Source organism: Chanodichthys erythropterus, chromosome 2 (genome assembly GCF_024489055.1).
Source record: "Chanodichthys erythropterus isolate Z2021 chromosome 2, ASM2448905v1, whole genome shotgun sequence".
In the NCBI taxonomy this organism is placed as follows: domain Eukaryota; kingdom Metazoa; phylum Chordata; class Actinopteri; order Cypriniformes; family Xenocyprididae; genus Chanodichthys; species Chanodichthys erythropterus.
The window spans coordinates 517,599-535,883 of record NC_090222.1 but is presented as its reverse complement, the minus strand read 5'-3'; the positions used below and the strand labels follow the sequence as shown (position 1 = coordinate 535,883).

The 18,285-nt window shown below is 37.6% G+C and overlaps 1 protein-coding gene across 1 annotated transcript in view; it reads left to right on the top strand.

Moving 5' to 3' along the window:
• The window catches only part of mtf1 (metal-regulatory transcription factor 1), a 32,606-nt gene continuing 14,321 nt past the window's right edge, over nucleotides 1-18,285 (top strand). Inside the window, exons 1-4 of the mRNA XM_067399407.1 lie at nucleotides 1-113; nucleotides 525-601; nucleotides 8,337-8,841; nucleotides 15,799-16,037. Of these exons, the coding sequence (XP_067255508.1) occupies nucleotides 579-601; nucleotides 8,337-8,841; nucleotides 15,799-16,037 (767 nt within the window). The 5' untranslated portion in view covers nucleotides 1-113; nucleotides 525-578. The remainder of the gene's footprint in view (nucleotides 114-524; nucleotides 602-8,336; nucleotides 8,842-15,798; nucleotides 16,038-18,285) is intronic.

The following is an 18,285-nucleotide window of genomic DNA, read 5'->3' as shown; positions in this document are numbered from 1 at the left end:
CTGATCTGGAGTCAGTGTGAGCTGCTGCTGTTCATGATGGTGCCGCTGGGGAGGAATGAAGACAGGACCCGATACACAACATTACACACAACTCTAGCCTCCTTATAACACTGGTAAATACGTGCTGTTATTTTTATCTGCTTGATGTAATGCTGTAGAAGCGTGTCGTTGTCGTCCTGATGTTTTAATGGCCTGTTTTGATATCAGAGTTTCTGTTCAATGCTAACGGGTTAAATCTGTTAGCATACATCCTATACTCTACATGTCAGCTCGTTAACCATCACATAGTCACCGTTTTCAGAGTATTTTACACTTTTAACGGGTTAAAACGTCAAATAAACTGCGCTTTTGTCTAACGTCAGTGTATGATATAGTGCATAAACTGGTGTTAATGACGTGCTAATGAAGCTAACGCCTGTCAGTGATGTGACTAGCAGCACTTTAGCCTGTTAGCTTCTCTGTGCTGTCTTATTAAAACACCACCGGTGTACTGATATGAAATATATGTTGATTAATTATTTCAGCCCTTTTGGTTTGGGGATATTATTCATGTTGATCGGACAGAAGCAGATGAACTAATGACTGGAGCTTCAATACACAGGTGAGCTAATCAGTTAGCAGGACTGACATGACAGCTTGTTTTGATTAAAAACATACATTTGAAAGTTAATATATCACATTGATGATTGCATGTCATTAATGGCTGCATGGTTTCAAGATCTCTAATGTGTTTTCTGGTTTGTCTATGTGTGTTTATATTGATAAATATGAACATATTCATGCTTGACTTGTGATTGTCATCAATGTCAAAGTGAGAATGGAAACTTCTAGAAAGTGTCCAGAATGACAGAAGCCTCAGGAGTCTGAGAAACTCACCTGCTTCCAAACTTATTGTTTAGTTTTCTTTGTTGTCACAGTTTGTCCATCACTGTGAGACACAATGTCCTCTTTGTAACTCTAGTAGTATGAGAAAATCATCCCAAAACTATCGCCTCAGTCAGCTGCCTTCGTAGACTGCATTTTTGGGCATTAATAACCTAGTCAGCTGTCTTCCTAGACAGTGTTTTGGAGCATTATACCTTAGTGAGCTGCCCTCCTAGAGCATTTCCAGCATCATGACATAGTAAACTGCTCTCCTAGACAGCATTAAAGGCTATTATAACTTGGTAAGGCAACTTCTTAGATAGCATCACATACTCGAAACATTTATTGACCTTTTTTTGGGCATCATGGGTGTTGATGATGATGTCCAAAGTGCTGTCTAGATATTTAGCTAGCGAGGTGTTGTGACACAGCCCTTGTTGTGTGTTTTAGGTTAGTTCTGGTGTGTGTATTTGATATAGTTACATGAAAACAGGGGTTTCAGTTTACAAATGCACCTTTTACCCTCATTGTTTTGTAGTTAGTCTAACACCGGCCAAAAATAGTTTCCCTGCATTGTCCTACTTTCTTGTGACCATACAAGACTGTCATTTTCCAACAGTTTTTAAAAAATAAAAAATAAAGTACCATTTATTACAACCATACTGCACAACTTTGTTGTGGATATTTATATTTTACAGTACTTGCACTGATTTAAATGTACCCAAACTTACAACTGAGCATTTTTAATGCATTTTGCTTGAAAGTGCACACATAACACTGTTCAAACTGTTCGCGTTTATTATAACGATTCACAGAGGTATTAGTATTACTGTTATTTTAGTTATATACTATTGTAGCATGTATTAATATTTTGAATTTATATTATCAGTTTTCATCTTTATTTTAGTTTGTTTTAATTTTATGTGCTTATATATATATATATATATATATATATATATATATATATACTTATTTATTTTGCTTAGTTGCTAAGGCAACATTTTGCAACTATCATTTAGTTTTTATGTAAACTATTTTAATTACTGAAAACTATTACTTTTAATATATTAATTTTTCATCTGATAATTATTTATTTAATTTTTTCAGCCTTCAGTTAACGAAAACAATTTTTAATAGTTTTTAAGTTTTAATACTTTAATCTAAAATGTATTTTATTTAACCTTTATTTCAATTACTGAAAATATTTTTTACTGGTTTGGTTTTAGTTGGAGCGGCACGATTCTGGATAAGTTGAGAATCACAATTTTTTTGTATCAAATAGAAATCACAATTCTCCCACGAATGGACGACTAAATAAAATAGGTAGGCTACATTACTAGAGGTTCTGGCAAAATATTATTTGCTGCAGTCTATTTAAAAATGTTTAATTAATTAGAATAATTATGTAAAAAAAGAAAAAAAAAAGGTTTGAATGAATGATTCAATGACTCACTCATAAAGAGTTCACTTGTTTCGTTAATGAATGAATCAGCGTTTTTGAACGACTGTCTTGAATGAATGATTCAATGACTCGCTTATAAAGACTTGAATTCCAAGCATGTTTTTACACCATTGAAGGGCATTTCGGGAAGGGGACACCATTTGTAGGGGCGTTCCAAACAAAAATGAGCAACTGAATCCCTTCACGGAGGGCCCTTCCACAAGTCTATTAGTGAAGGGAACATGGTCACTTCAAGGAAGTAATTTAATCATTAATGGTCATGTGACCCAGGATGACAAGTCCTCACAATCCATTTTAAAGGCACAATATGTAATTTTTTGCCGCTAGAGGTCGCTTATTCCAAACAAAGGTCTAGCTCGGGGGTCGGCAACCCAAAATGTTCAAAGAGCCATATTGGACCAAAAAAAAACAAAAAAGAAATCTGTCTGGAGCCGCAAAAAATTAAAAGCCTTATATCAGCCTTATATGAAGGCAACACAGGCTGTAAGTGTATATTAGCCTATTATCAAAATGACTAAGTAGGCTACAAATACATAATGAGGTATTCCCGAGGTATATATTTAAAAACTGCTGAAAGCTACAGAAAAAAGAAGCAAATGGATCGGTGCAATTCACAGAAACAGCTGGACTCCAGCAGAGAAACGTGGATTTGCAGTTATCATTTCGTGTCAAATTGTTTGATTTTGAGGTAAAATCATTCTATATATATTGTATTGTTATATATTGTGTTGACAAATCATCTATAAATATTTTCCATCTTTTATTCTGCATAATTGTGTGTTTTAAAATAAACACTGACAAAAACTATAATAGATGTTTTAGGGATGGACAATATGACGATATATATAACATTGATATAACGTTAAGTGATTACGCGGATTTAAACCTAAGTTACCTATATTGTAGTTATATAAAATATTCACAGGCAGATTTGCTTTAACGTTATATATTTCCTCGGCGTCAAATCAGGCACATAATATAAATGTCAGGAAACACGACTCCTGGCTACATGTCAATATCCATGGATTAGGTTTATTTGACAAGTTGTAAGAAACACTTTCGAGTCCAAACTTGAGTGTAATTAGTTTGTTTTTACTCGCGTTTTCACAGTTTCCTCTGTTAAATCCAGTCACGCAGCAGGTTCTTTTGCCAATCAGTCCAGCTGAGGGAGCGCGCTTTCGGCGGGAAAGTGGCGTCGATGGCTATGACGCAAATCTTCGTTGACAGAAATGTTGAAATTTAATATTTATTATACACATTTTTACAGCATTGGAAAATGTTAAGAATGTTTGTGTCATATTTGTCCTCCTACAGAAACCATATGAAAACAAAAAAATCTATTTTTTCCATTTTCATACATTTTTGAAAAAGCTCCAGGGAGCCACTAGGGATGCGCTAAAGAGCCACGGGTTGCCGACCTCCGGTCTAGCTTGATGACGCCTTGATTTCACGAAATCATGGGAAGTGTTGTCTTCACATTTACAGCCAGTGGAAAAGAATCCAACGGGACTCGTGAGAATCAGAAATCATGTTCATGGATGAGGTTATTAACGTTACTGTAGTATGAAGCAGAGCAGGGCCAAATGATGTTGGAGCTGAACGAGGCCACTGGAGTGATTGCTCTTGAGAACAGTGGAGCTTTTATTGTGTCGCAGTCGCCACTTCCGCTTCTTCCGGTCAAGGGTATGTGGAGTAAAGCAGCGCTGTTTATCATATGAGATACATTTGTGTGTTGAAAGTTGTTATAGTGTTACTCTGTGTTCGCTCTGCGGCTGCTATGAGACACTTGTTGCACACTGCAGTAAGATAGATCGATAATTAGCATGATAAAACATGGTACTCACTGTAAGTCAAGAAAACGAGAATAAACCGTAAGACTTGCTATGTTGAGCTATATAACATGATTAGTTTTCTGTCGATCAATATATCCAAACAGTTTCTCATCTGTCTGATAAAACACATAATATATTAAAGCGTATTTGGTGTTTTCATGGTTTCTACAAAATGAAACTGGAAATTGAGGTTAAAGCCCAAAGTATACTTCACTTTTTACAGGTACACGAGGGTCTGTGTACAGTGCACGTGACACAGTTTTTGTCATCAGAAGAGTACGCCGCCAGATTTTTGTAACTGCGCATACTTGTACACGCAGGTCGCACATACGTATTTAATTTTTCTTTTTTTGCAGTAATTACTTTATCCACAAGGGGGCATTGATTCACAAGGTAGTTCTGCATAAACAGAACAGACCTGAACACATGCAAGCTACAGGCCTACATAGACTAGAGATCGTGTGAAGAGATTAGAAAGTACCCTCATTTGTACAACTCTAGCATGAAAGAATACAAAGATAAATATAGCTGCGAGCAGCGATGGCGGGCCCAAGCCCGGTGGCACCGCCACCCCGGTGGCTTCAGGGCAACTGTGCACAGCGGGCAATAGGCACTTAAAACGGTTAAACATCAAAGGACTATGTCAAATTCACTCCACATTTACTGCACTACAAGGTGCCGCTATAGAGCCCCTCCTCCCTGCCCATTTTCAAAGGATTACATGTGCCAAGTTTTAACATTATTCTGATGAATTTTGAAGCAAATCAGGTAAAAATAAGAGGGTGATCTCAATGTATGCTGAAAGTGACACATTTTCTGCTTCCAGTTGGTGGCGCTATGACTTTGAATCACAATAGTCAAATCCATGTGATCAGCCTTGTACAACGAAGACTAAGCCAAAGTTTCATCAAAATCAATTAATGTATGCAGAAGTTATAACACTTTGTTTCCCTTTTCTTGCCATAAATTCGTTGCCTCGCCACGGCCAAACCGTTTGAGATATCCAAAATCCGTTTGCAATTAAACAACTTCAATGTGTTAGCAACAAGTTAAAAAAAAGCTTGGTGTAAATTGGATAAACCCTGTAGGAGTAGTAGTATAAAATTCATAGCCTGTTTTTTCAAAAAATTAACATTCAAACCAAAATAGCTGACTTCCTGTTGGTCGGAGCTAATGAATGTCAATTAGAAAATTGTCCGGCTTGATGAGAATAATATGTGTACCGAGTTTGGTGACTGTAGGAAAAACTAACCCCCCCACTTTTGTCAAAAGGTGGCGCTACTGAGCCCCTCCACCACGCCCATTTCTATGGCTTTGTCCATGTCTACTGGTTGACAATATTGATGTGTGTGTCGAGTTTCATGCAATTTGAAGCATGTTAAGAGCCTCAAAAACACTCAAGAATATTATTACAGTTTGACCTGTTGCCATGGCAACAATATTTCAAATATCAAAAATCCTGTCATAGGTCTACATCTGCTGTGTATTGACATTACACTGATGAAGTTTGAAGCAAATCAGGTAAAAATAAGAGGGTGATCTCAAAGCATTTTAAAAGTGATACACTTCTTGCTGCCATTTGGTGGCGCTATAACTTTGACTCACAATAGTCACATCCATGTGATCAGACTACTACAACCAACACACTCCTGAAGTTTCATAAACATCAATCAATGTATGCAGAAGTTATAACACATTTCCTGTTTCCCTTTTCTCGCCATAAATTCGTTGCCTCGCCACGGCCAGACCGTTTGAGATATCCAAAATCCGTTTGCAATTAAACAACTTCAATGTGTTCGCAACAAGTTAAAAAAAGCTTGGTGTAAATTGGATAAACCCTGTAGGAGTAGTAGTATAAAATTCATAGCCTGTTTTTTCAAAAAATTAACATTCAAACCAAAATAGCTGACTTCCTGTTGGTCGGAGCTAATGAATGTAAATTAGAAAATTGTCCGGCTTGATGAGAATAATATGTGTACCGAGTTTGGTGACTGTAGGAAAAACTAACCCCCCCACTTTTGTCAAAAGGTGGCGCTACTGAGCCCCTCCACCACGCCCATTTCTATGGCTTTGTCCATGTCTACTGGTTGACAATATTGATGTGTGTGTCGAGTTTCATGCAATTTGAAGCATGTTAAGAGCCTCAAAAACACTCAAGAATATTATTACAGTTTGACCTGTTGCCATGGCAACAATATTTCAAATATCAAAAATCCTGTCATAGGTCTACATCTGCTGTGTATTGACATTACACTGATGAAGTTTGAAGCAAATCAGGTAAAAATAAGAGGGTGATCTCAAAACATTTCAAAAAGTGATACACTTCCTGCTGCCAGTTGGTGGCGCTATAACTTTGACTCACAATAGTCACATCCATGTGATCAGACTCCTATAACGAACACACTCGTGAAGTTTCATAAAGATCAATATATGTATTAAGACGTTATAACACATTTCCTGTTTCCTTTTTCTCGCCATAAATTCGTTGCCTCGCCACGGCCAAACCGTTCGAGATATCAAAAATCCCCTGGCAATTTTTAATCATCAGTGTCTTGACTTCATGCTGACCGAGTTTGGTGGCGATCGGATTAATCGTCTAGGAGGAGTATATCAAATTCCAGAGCATGCGTTTTTCAAACAACCCTTAATAGCTGACTTCCTGTTGGCGTGGCGATTAACTTAGAGCGCGAAAGTTGTTCGGCCCGATGAGGTCTATATGTGTACCGAGTTTCATACTAATACGTGCAAGCATGTTTAATATATGGACCAAATTTTCAGACTTTTTCAAGGGGGCGCTGTCGAGCCCCCCTGCCACGCCCGGGTACCAGCCTCTCCGGCGTCCTAATGGCCGCGGATTCCAATGTGTGTGCCAATTTTCAAGAGTTTTTGAGCATGTTAAGGCCCCCAAAAAGCCCCGGAAGACGGAAAAAAAAAAAAAAAAAAAAAAAAAATAAAAATAATAATAATCCTTAGAAGAACAAGAGGGCCCTGCGCGCTTAATTCGCTTGGGCCCTAATTACATGGGTTGTATCTCCTGGTGAGAGATTGCTCAAAATGGCACATGTCGAATGCTTGTGTACACGTACGAGTCAAATGAAGTATACTTTGCAATGCTGTGCATTCGACTGTGCACGTACACTAGTATACGTGTAAAAACTAAGTATATCCATGGCTTAACGCAGGTATGATGTTATTGGTAGGCGACGCATGGCCTCGGTCCATGTCCTGGTTAAAATTGCTTATTTCTCTGGATATAAACATTCTTTGGGATAATGTAAGTACACAAGTCAGCAAAATACGTAACACTGTTCTAGTGGTTTTTGGATATTTTAATCCAAAAATGTTACATATTGTGCCTTTTAAATCTAGATTTGGCGGGAGAGTTGGAGTTAACGTATAAATGAATAATTCATTTGTTTTGTTTTGTGATATATTACACACATTTTTATCACACATTTAAAGTATAATAATATATTCCGTTGTCGTGGTAGCATTCCTTGTGACGCTAATGAGGAGATTACGTCATCTTTCACTGCTCCCTTCACGAAGTGCGTTCCAAACCGCTTCGTTATTTATGACGCACATGTGCTCCGTGCGTCCCCACTTCAAGAGCTCTGCCCTTCAGAGTGAGTAAGGAATAGAGATGCCACTTCCAATTGGAATATGCCCATGACTTGTTTCATTACCAGATGAATCAGCATTTTTGAGCGAATCTCTTGAGTGAATGATTGAATGACAATGCCATTTTACAGTTTCAAAAGGTTTTTGCTATCGTAGACGTCAGTGTTTATATCAGAACTGTAAACTTTTGTCCAGTACTTGAATTATTGTAAGCCAGAAATAATGATACTGTGTGGATTAAAAGGCTGTTTGTGTAGCCGTTTCATACCTAAACATGACAACGGCTCTCTCTGGATCAGAGGCAGCGCCAACACAGATCTGAATTAATGCTCCGGTGTGATTTTGTCAAAGTTTTAATAGACACAAGAGAATCGTTGTCATTTAGGAATAAGATTGCGTGGGTGTTTGAATCAAGGTCGCGATTAATCGTGCAGCTCTAGTTAGTAACACTGATGAGGAAGTGAGTAGTGAGTTCAGTCCATGATTCCCACTGATGAATCCTGTTTTCAGTTTAGGTACCATGAATATTGTCTTTAACCTCTTTAAACTCATTCCAGCCGCAACAAAAGCAAGCGTGTGGACACAAACCCAGGACTGAGCTCCTCCATCAGGATCATGGGAGAGAATGGCCCTCTCATAGAGTCAGCCATGCTCTTTGAAGACGAGGAAGAGGATGTGGACAAACTGTGCCGAGACGAGGAAGAAGAGGACAAGATGGCCAGGTTTGACAAAGATGACGATATAATCTCGGGACCCTCGTCGTCCTCGGGAAGGGTCTATGATCGCACCACTGTGCTCATCGAGCAAGACCCCATCCGCCTGGATGAGGAGGGAGAGGAGGACTGCATGGCCTTCCTGCCGGACGGAGAGGTCGAGGGAGACGAGGGATCGCTGGCTTTCATGGGTGACCCGGATGGCATGTCGCAGGGATACATACACCACACTATCTCGCCAGACCAGATACAGTTCATCATTAACCCGGGGTCCACGCCTATGCCGCGAAACATTGAGGGAGCGACGCTGACGCTACACTCGGAGTGCCCGGAGACCAAGCAGAGAGAGGTAGGGAACTTCATCCTGTATGTTTCCATGTTCATCTGTCTTTAGTTTGTAATGTTGCTGTTTGATCATGAAAAAGATCTGCAAAGCTCCAAAGTCCCTCCAGCAGGAGTTCTTCTCTAAATCAGTGTCAGTGTTTCTGAACTCCCTGAAACGCCTCCATTGTGGTCTTGAGGTTTCTTCCAGGAACAAACACGTCACAATATTCCTCATTTAAATAATTCATACGCAGAATAAAGAGGCGGGGTCTGAGTTAGTTAGTAGTGTGTTGAAACTGGCGGTTATGGTAAGGGGCGGGACATTTCCCAAACACACTCAAAGTGCTTGACCAATCACAACACACTGCTCCAGTCGACCAATCAGAGCACACTGTGCTTTTCAGAAGGAGGGGCTTCACAGAGACAGGAACTAAACAGAGCGTTACTGACAGACTGGGAAGAGAGGAGCTGCAACAATGGAGAATATGAGGAAAATAGTTTTTTTTTAACTTTCAAGCACGAAAATCCTCTGACCCTGACATAGCAGATGTTGTTTTGTCTGTGTTTAAATCGTGTTGCACCGCTAAGGCCAGTTGTGTTTCCATCAGTCATGCATGTTTGAGAGATTTGCTTATTCAGTGAAAGCAGATCAGATAAGCTGGTATGGAGGACGTGTTCAATTCCAGGCCTGTGTTTGTATGGGGCGTTCATCCCTACAGGATCTGTGTTTCCACATGATTTCACATCAGAGCTCTGAAACCAGCCATCCTCAGCTCTTACAGCGGGTTTCTGTGAGTCAGGCGAAATCACAGGAGGATTGTTTTTTGCACAACACAGACCCCACTTTAGTCCTAACCACATACTGAACATCTAGGCCATTTTTTATTACGTGTTCCTGAGCGATCGTGCATCGTTGTGTTCTCGTACGTTGTCATCATCAATCGCCACAGTCCGGTTCCAATACTTACAACATCCCTTTTTTTTTTCTTTTTTTTTTTTTTTTTTTGCGACGCATGTAATTTGGGGATTCTGTGTTTTATGATTTAATGCAAATTTATTATTAAAAATGCTAATCAAATGAATGCATCAATCTTTAACAATTGAATTAATCTTTTAAAATGTAATGACATTTAACAATTCCTTTTATTTCTTGGCAAACAAAGTGACTTCATGTTTCAGTCTTCACAAACACTAGTCAATATCGCGATTTGATTAAGTGTACAGCCCTATTTTTTTATTTATTTGTTTTATTATTCATCCAAAACTTGCCAAATTCTTTCACATTATGCATTTTACAGTAAAATACATTTTTATGAATGGATTCTGCGGTTCTGTTCGCTTTTTGACCCATTAATTAAAATCGGCATAAAAAGAAAATTCACCATATTTTCTAAATGCTTATTGTGAACAATACGATCTATAACATGCATAAATACTGAAACCAAAAATAAAGTTTCTGTGATTAAATTTGGGTAACTAATTGAAATTCAGCATGCTGTTTATTGTTCAAACCAGTTCTTTGGCAATGAGCTCCTCTTGATACTTCAGCTGACTGAATTATACAATTATATATCTATTGCAACAACGTTTTCTTTCAGCCCTTCAAAACTATTTCGACCACCAAAATCACTAGTAGATCTTTACACTTCAGACGGGTGTGGGTTTGGCGTGTTGTGGGTGCGATGAGCTCGTTTGTGCTGCATCCGGTTTGTTCTGTGATTAATGATGTGACTCAGTCTAAACACGGCCAGTGTGTTGAAGACATTCAGATGTCATACCAAAAGCCTTGACATTGACATTTAGGGCTCATTATCAAGACATGTAGTCTCAGAGCCTGTATGTGAAAGAGCCTGTTGAGCTGCCTGATATTATGTGACATTTCATGCTGAACAGACTGAAGAACAAAAAATTCAAATATAGTCATAATCTAGTATTACTCATGTGAAATGGCCACCGTGAAGCACAAATAGAATAATTTGGTTGCAACAAATGGCGCCAGGTGGTCTATTTGCATTACACAGACTTGCAAATCACGTCCTTTACTGCCTATTTTGCCACACACACACACACACACACACACACACACACACACACACACACACACACACACACACACACACACACACACACACACACACACACACACACACACACACACAGCTTTGTCTCATAATACATCAATGCGTTTAAACTTTTTGTATGCCTTATTGTTACATAAGCTCACTGCATTCATAGTGAAGTCTACATTTTTTTTTTTTTTCAGTTTTCAAAATGTAATGATTTTCGTAATGTAGGATCGATGGATTGTTTTAACATGACATAATAAGCAATTATAGTCAGAGATGTCAATCATTCTAGTTCTTCCAAACAATCTTCTAACAAAGATTAAAGATTAAATTGTGTCATGCTAATTAACTAACATTGTCCATCTGGATGACATTGATGCATTTTTGTTGAAATATGACTTACTGTAGGACAACTTGTGATAGTTTGACGGTGTTAATTTGGGGATGTAAATAGTTATAACATCCCCAAATGAGAAATAACATTTGTTTGACCAGTGCTATTGCTTAACAAATGTTATTGCTCTACAATAAACAACTAACGAGATCTAAATGAAAGTGCTGCTGATTATATACAGTATTATATGAAAATGTGAGGAGATTGTAAAATATGACGACGTCATGCTCAGAAGCAAATGGTGTGATGAAACATTGAGGTTCATTAGAAGCTTTAACTGTGCTGTAGTCTTAGAGGGAGTATAACACACTTTGAGAATCAATGAAATGAAGGTGTGTTTTTATTTTATTTTGAGCTATTGATGTTTATGTAGTTTGTCTTGTGTGTGTTTGGCTGTTAAAAGCAGGGAGAGATCAGCATTATCTCCGGGGTCTGATGTTTTTTGCTGACGGTTTTGTACGACAAGAGAGTTTGCTGCTGAATACTGATCGCTGGCTTGATGTAAAAGAGAGTCTGTTTGCTGCTGAAACACACACACACACACACACACACACACACACACACACACACACACACACACACACACACACACACACACACACACACTGCTTATAAAATATTTGAGCAGAATTCTTCACAAAATGTTACAAATAATAACTTGATATTGTATTAATTATAAATAATTATGACCTATGATTTGGACTTTTCATTTGAATTTGATCTTCATATATAATATATCTTATTAATATTTTATGTTTTACTTTTACATTGAACTGTAAAGAATATAAGTGATTTTTTAAGCCGACAATTTAACATGGACTCACATTTGGTGTCAGTAAGATTTGTTTAATGTTTTCAAAGTCACTTATCACCAATGATGTATCAAAAATACAATAAAAACAGCAATATTGTGAAATAATATTATTATAGTTTCAAACATGTTCTATGTGAATATATAGTAAAAGTAATTTATTCCTGTGATCAAAGCTGAATTTTCAGCATCATTACTCCAGTCTTCAGTGTCACATGATCCTTCAGAAATCATTCTAATATGCTGATTTGATGCTCAAGAAACATTTATGATTATTATCAATGTTGAAAACAGTTGTGCTGCTTCATATTTTTCTGGACTCTTTGAGGAGTCTTTACTGTCATTCTGCTGTTGAATAGGTTATAAACAGAGCGAGTAACGAGACTTTATTAGAACGCTCCCATCGCACTCAGGTGATTTCATCACACAGGAAATGAAAGGTCAGGTCAAGCACATTGCATTGTGGGATACAGTATTCCGTATTCTGCACCTTTAGTTCCTATTCAGGGGTGTTTCCTCCGAGGAGGCAAGGAAGGCAGTGCCTCCTCAAATAATAGGATGAGAAAATAATCCATATTACAAAATTAAAACAATGTAAATATTACAAAATGTGACATCAAAACTTGTTTTTCTTAAGTAACACTGTCCAACAGCAACAACCACAGGTAAAGTTACAGCGGGACACCGCGTCTCTCTTGCCTCCCATTGAGTTTTAACAGACCCCCTAAAGCATGCGCTGGGTTTGGTGGGGGGTAACTCAGAATGAATGGGAAAAGTCACGTGAGATTGGTTATGATTTGTTTGTGTGATAAATCCTGTTTTCGTGCGCGTTTGCGAATCATTGTGAATAAAAACAAAATTATGGCGACAATGGGAAGACTATTTAAAAAGCAAGAAAACAACTCAGCCACTTAGATATCACCGCTTTGTCACATCAAAATCAAACTTGAAATGGCCTGAAAAAATGTGACTGTGGGGGTTTTAGTGAGTAATCAGCTCTGAAATTAAAGATACATCTTTGTGTCTTTGACAGTGTATACTGAGGTTTACTGATGATCCGAAAATAAGTTGACTATTAAAAAGAACAGCTGAACATCAGTTCACAAATAAAATGTATTGTTTAAATTGTTACTGCCTTGAGTTATTTTTGGATTTTTTTAGAAGTAGTATCGGTTGTATGGCAACCATTTGCCATTAGTGTGACAGGAAATGAGGAGAGAAGGAGTGGGTGTATTGGGAAATGAGCACACATGAGCACCATGTGAGTTAACCACTAGGCCACATCTCTGACCAGTGTGCCACTTAACCACAAGTGATTATAAAGAAATGTAAATTGATAAACATTTGTCAAGTGATTCCAGTACACACATATTCGAGATAAAGTATGTTTTGTTCAATGTAGAGCCTGGCATCTGTGAGAGAATATTGTTTTGGTAGTTTATTGGAGTTTGGTTAAATAAAAGGGAAATGTTTTGTTCATCAAAAAGGAAATGTTTTGTTGATTTGAGTCATGCTTTGACCTCTCGTTTCTCCTTTGGAGACTGTAATACCCGTTTAACTCATGATCTGTTTGTATTGCATTAGGTATTATGGCCATCTATAAAGTCTTGATTTTGTTTTTGGGCTTTGAAGGGGACCTATAACGCCCCTTTCACAAGATGTAATATCAGTCTCTGGTGTCTCCAGAATGTGTCTTTGAAGTTTCCGCTCAAAATCCCCCACAGATCATTTATTATAGACCCCTTAATCGCCTTCGTCACTGTGACGTCTCCGTTCTAGCTGGAGGCAAAACATAAGGAAGAACTCATAGCAGCCGCGCTAAAAGTTTGAGGTTTTGACTTTGAAATGTCGTCTTGTTGTGTTTTTGGCTGCCAGAATAGAAGGAACAGCACTTTTGGTTCAGAACTAAAGTTTTACCAGATCCCGGCAGACTTTTCTTCACAGAAATCAAAGATATTTGTGGTTGAAAGCAATACGGCGTACAGACTGGACGGAGACGATCATAAATAATGCTCGTGTTTGCAGTGCACACTTCATATCAGGTAAAATAATCTATGCATATGTAATGGTGTGTTGGTTTTATCTAGTACAAATCAGCAAGTTTCTGTTTTATAGGTGAAAAGTCGCCAACTTTCAGCGCACTAGCTAGCTTAAATGTTAAACAAACATACAGCGATAGATGTGTGTGCCATCCTTTGAATGGTCTCTTCAAATAATCCACATTGCTAGCCATAATCATAGTTAGCCCAGCGATAAGTTACATTAGACAATAAACCTTGACAGAATTCCCCGAACCACCCGAAAGTAATTCATATGTTGTCTAGGAAATATCCAAAACTTAATTTAATTTACAAAAATAGCTGTCACGGTCCCGCAGAGTCAGTGACTGTACATATTCGGACAGTTCTGAACCTTCTTCTGCATCCATGTTTAATAAATCCCTCCTAAAACATGCTAGCTTACGCTCGTCAACATTGCGTCCAGCGCCTCTAAGCCCCGCCCACCAGGAAACGTTGCAATGTTTACAAACTTTTAAGGGTTCTATAGCTTGTCAAATTTGCCCCTATTTGGGTGTGAGCAAAAACACGCCATTTTTGTGTGCCCCCCTTTAAATGCAAATTAGTTGGAAGAGGGCGGAGCTTTAACAGCTCAACAACAACAAAGCTGGAGAATCTCACGCAGCCAAAATGAGGAAAGTGTTCAGCCTTACATTGTTCAAACCGGAGTCGACACTGATGGAGAGACTCAGGAAGAAGTTACAACTTTTAGACGTTTCTGAATGGTTAGTGGATAAATTGATGTAGTTGCTGTGGAGTTGATTCAACTCATCCACTAGCATGTGCCGTCATGTTCATCTTTTGTGTTGAATTGACCCTCGTTTGTGAAGCAGTCCGGCGTAAAATGACGGCATGACAACAACACTCGACTACAACAACTCTTCCTCTTCTCTAAAGCAGCCCAACATGGCCCCGCCCTCTTTGTTGAGTGTTCTCGGGGGCGGGGTTTGTGTAAATTTTAAGGTTTGTGATGTCACTAATCCAGGAAGAAGCTTGTTGTAGTCCCAACCAGCCGTTTGTTGTAGTCCTTAAACAGTGATTTCTGTAACAGAAAATATCTCTCTTTGCATTGAACTTTGAGCGTCGTAACTGCAGATGTTGTTTATGTAATGAAATCATATTCAAGGACCCCTTTAATACAACTGGTTTTAATGCTTGACAGTGTGTTGTGATTGGTCAAGCACTTTGAGTGTGTTTGGGAAATGTCCCGCCCCTTACCATAACTGCACTTTTCAACACACTACTAACTAACTCAACCATGCCCTGCCCCCTTTTGGAGGGCGGGAATTATTTAAATGAGGAATATTGAGACATGTTCTTTCCTGGAAGACTACAAGACTGAACTCGAGACTACAGTGGAGGCGTTTTTCAGGGAGTTCAGAAACATTTTTGTGACTTTGGTGTTTTGCTTAAAGTAATAAGATTAAACATAGTAGTATAATTTAATTAAATGCCTTTTGTTGAAATGACCACATTTACATGTCAATCCGTGTTCATTTTGACTCATTTTAATTCAGCGAGAACACTTTAACATTAACTTTAACTCAGGCACTGAAAAAAATGCGCTCATCATATTTACTGCAAGTGGATGATGTGTGAAACGGGAATAATGTCTCTTTCTTCGTAACTGTTGGCTGTTTTCTGATCATCTCAGGTGAAGCGATACCAATGCATGTTCGAGGGCTGTACGCGCACCTACAGCACGGCGGGAAACCTGCGCACGCATCAGAAGACGCACCGCGGCGAATACACATTTGTGTGCAACCAGCAGGGCTGCGGCAAAGCCTTTCTCACGTCCTACAGCCTGAAGATCCACGTCCGCGTCCACACGAAAGAAAAACCCTTTGAGTGTGATGTCCAGGGCTGTGAGAAAGCCTTTAACACTCTCTACAGGTGAATATGATATGATATCTTGCATTAGCATGCTTAAATAGCTCGTTCTGACCTGTGGGCTTTGCTGTTAGACAGTGATTGCATTGTGTGGATGGCAGCGTGACTCATGTGACTGCTGGTCTGTAATTCACAAGCTCTTGATAACATTTGATATCGATTCATTTTGATATATATATATATATATATATATATATATATATTATATATATATATATATATATATATATATATAATATAAATATAATAATGGTAATGTATATAATAATAATAATAATAATATATAATAACAAATGAAAGGTAATCTGGATAAACATTCACAGCCATGATGTACAGAACACTCTCAAAGATATAGAAGAAAATGAACAAAAACATTTTGGATCAATAAACTTTAAAATATATATATCAATAACTGCAGAAAGGCCACACTGCAGATAGATATACATTTCATATGTCAGCAAATCAAATTGCATCGGCTAAATTGTCTGTGCGAGCAAGCTTTAATTAATCTACAGCGCAACATTGATGCACCAAAAAACAAAAATTAATAAAATTTTTTTTTTTTTTTATATCAAACATTAATTTATAGGAGTGAATTAAAACAGAATATACTGTTCTAATAGCCTAATTAAAAAAAATGAAATATGATCAAGTCAAACTGCAAAATGCCTGAAGTGCAGGGGAACATATATTCAAAACACAAGCCACAAATAGTTAAATTAGATAACCCAGAGCGATCAATAAATAAATTAAAATTAAAGCAATTATTAAAATAACAAAAGTATAACTAGAATTGTCAACTTTATCTTTTTAACTGCAGAGACAATAAACGCTAAACTGGAGTGGCAGTCTTTTTAGCTAAACATTCACAACATCCAAAAATCATATTACAAGCGGCTGAAATAGTTTGAAATCACCTGTAGCTACCCTACCTGACAGAGAGAGAAAAATCCAGTCTTTCACGCGATCTGCCTGTGTCCGTTTGAGTCTTTTCCAATAGCGCGCTATCGCTCATTGGCCGCCGGCAGAAGCGCCGCAGTGTTTGTCGTTGTTGAGTTCTAGGACATGAGCTGTTGGCACAACTTGCATCATACGTTTTTTGGATTATCTTTTACCATTTCAAAGTGCATCCAACTGTACACTTTATCCCAGACATTATTGAAGATTTAATCCCTGCCGTAAAGATGCTCCTCTGCTGGTCACGGATCATGGAAGTGAAACTTAAATCGGTCACAGGTTGGATTTATTCACGCACATTCAAAATATTTATTGAAAGCTTCTTTCTTTTCACATTTTGATTTATGGTATTAACATAATAGACTGAATATTAACCTATTGGTAAAGAACCGGTTTGACTGTGAGATTGGTAGTCAAATCAGGCTCCTCCTATCGAAGATTCGAATCGTCGACTATTCAGGGTCAGCCCTAATATATATATATATATATATATATATATATTATATCTATATATATCATATCTATATATATATATATATATATATATATAAATCAGGTACAGAACATGTGAAATTTTCTTAAGAAAAAAATCTCTGTAAACTGTACAATGCACAACAGAGGGCATAATATTAAATAAATATAAAATATTATATATAAATATAATAATCAATGCTCCAAAACTCATTAGGTCAACACTCATTAGTTACATTACATACATAGTTACAAGGACTATGTAATTCATGTATTTAATAAAAATCATGTATTTAGAGTTATTTGCTGCTGGAACTAATAATAAAGATGAAGAGATGATCAGTTCATATAGCGCTTGAACTGAGGAGCTACAGCAATATGTCACCACTAGTGGTGTGAAGAGATCAAAATTTGCTCTCTATTTAGCTGAAGCTGCATTTATTGTTTGAATTTCATAATAAAATTGACATAATATGAAAGTTAGGTCCTTGTTTCATACCAAAGGTATCAAAGCATAAATAATGATCAAAGCTTCAAGTAATGTTTAGAGAAGTTTTGTTCTCTAAACATTATTTGTGGTTTTCCAGGTCTAGAAGGTCTAAACTTATCTAGGTTTTCAGTGGGAATCCTGTTTCTTTTTTTTTTTTCTTTTTTTAATTTAAAAAAAAATCCGCCATTTTGTCCGACAAAGCAGTCAGGAGTTAGAAGGTTAACCTCGGTGGAGTTAAACTTGAAGGTGCCCTAAAATTTTTTTTTTTTTTAAAGATGTAATATAAGTCTAAGGTGTCCCCTGAATGTGTCTGTGAAGTTTCAGCTCAAAATA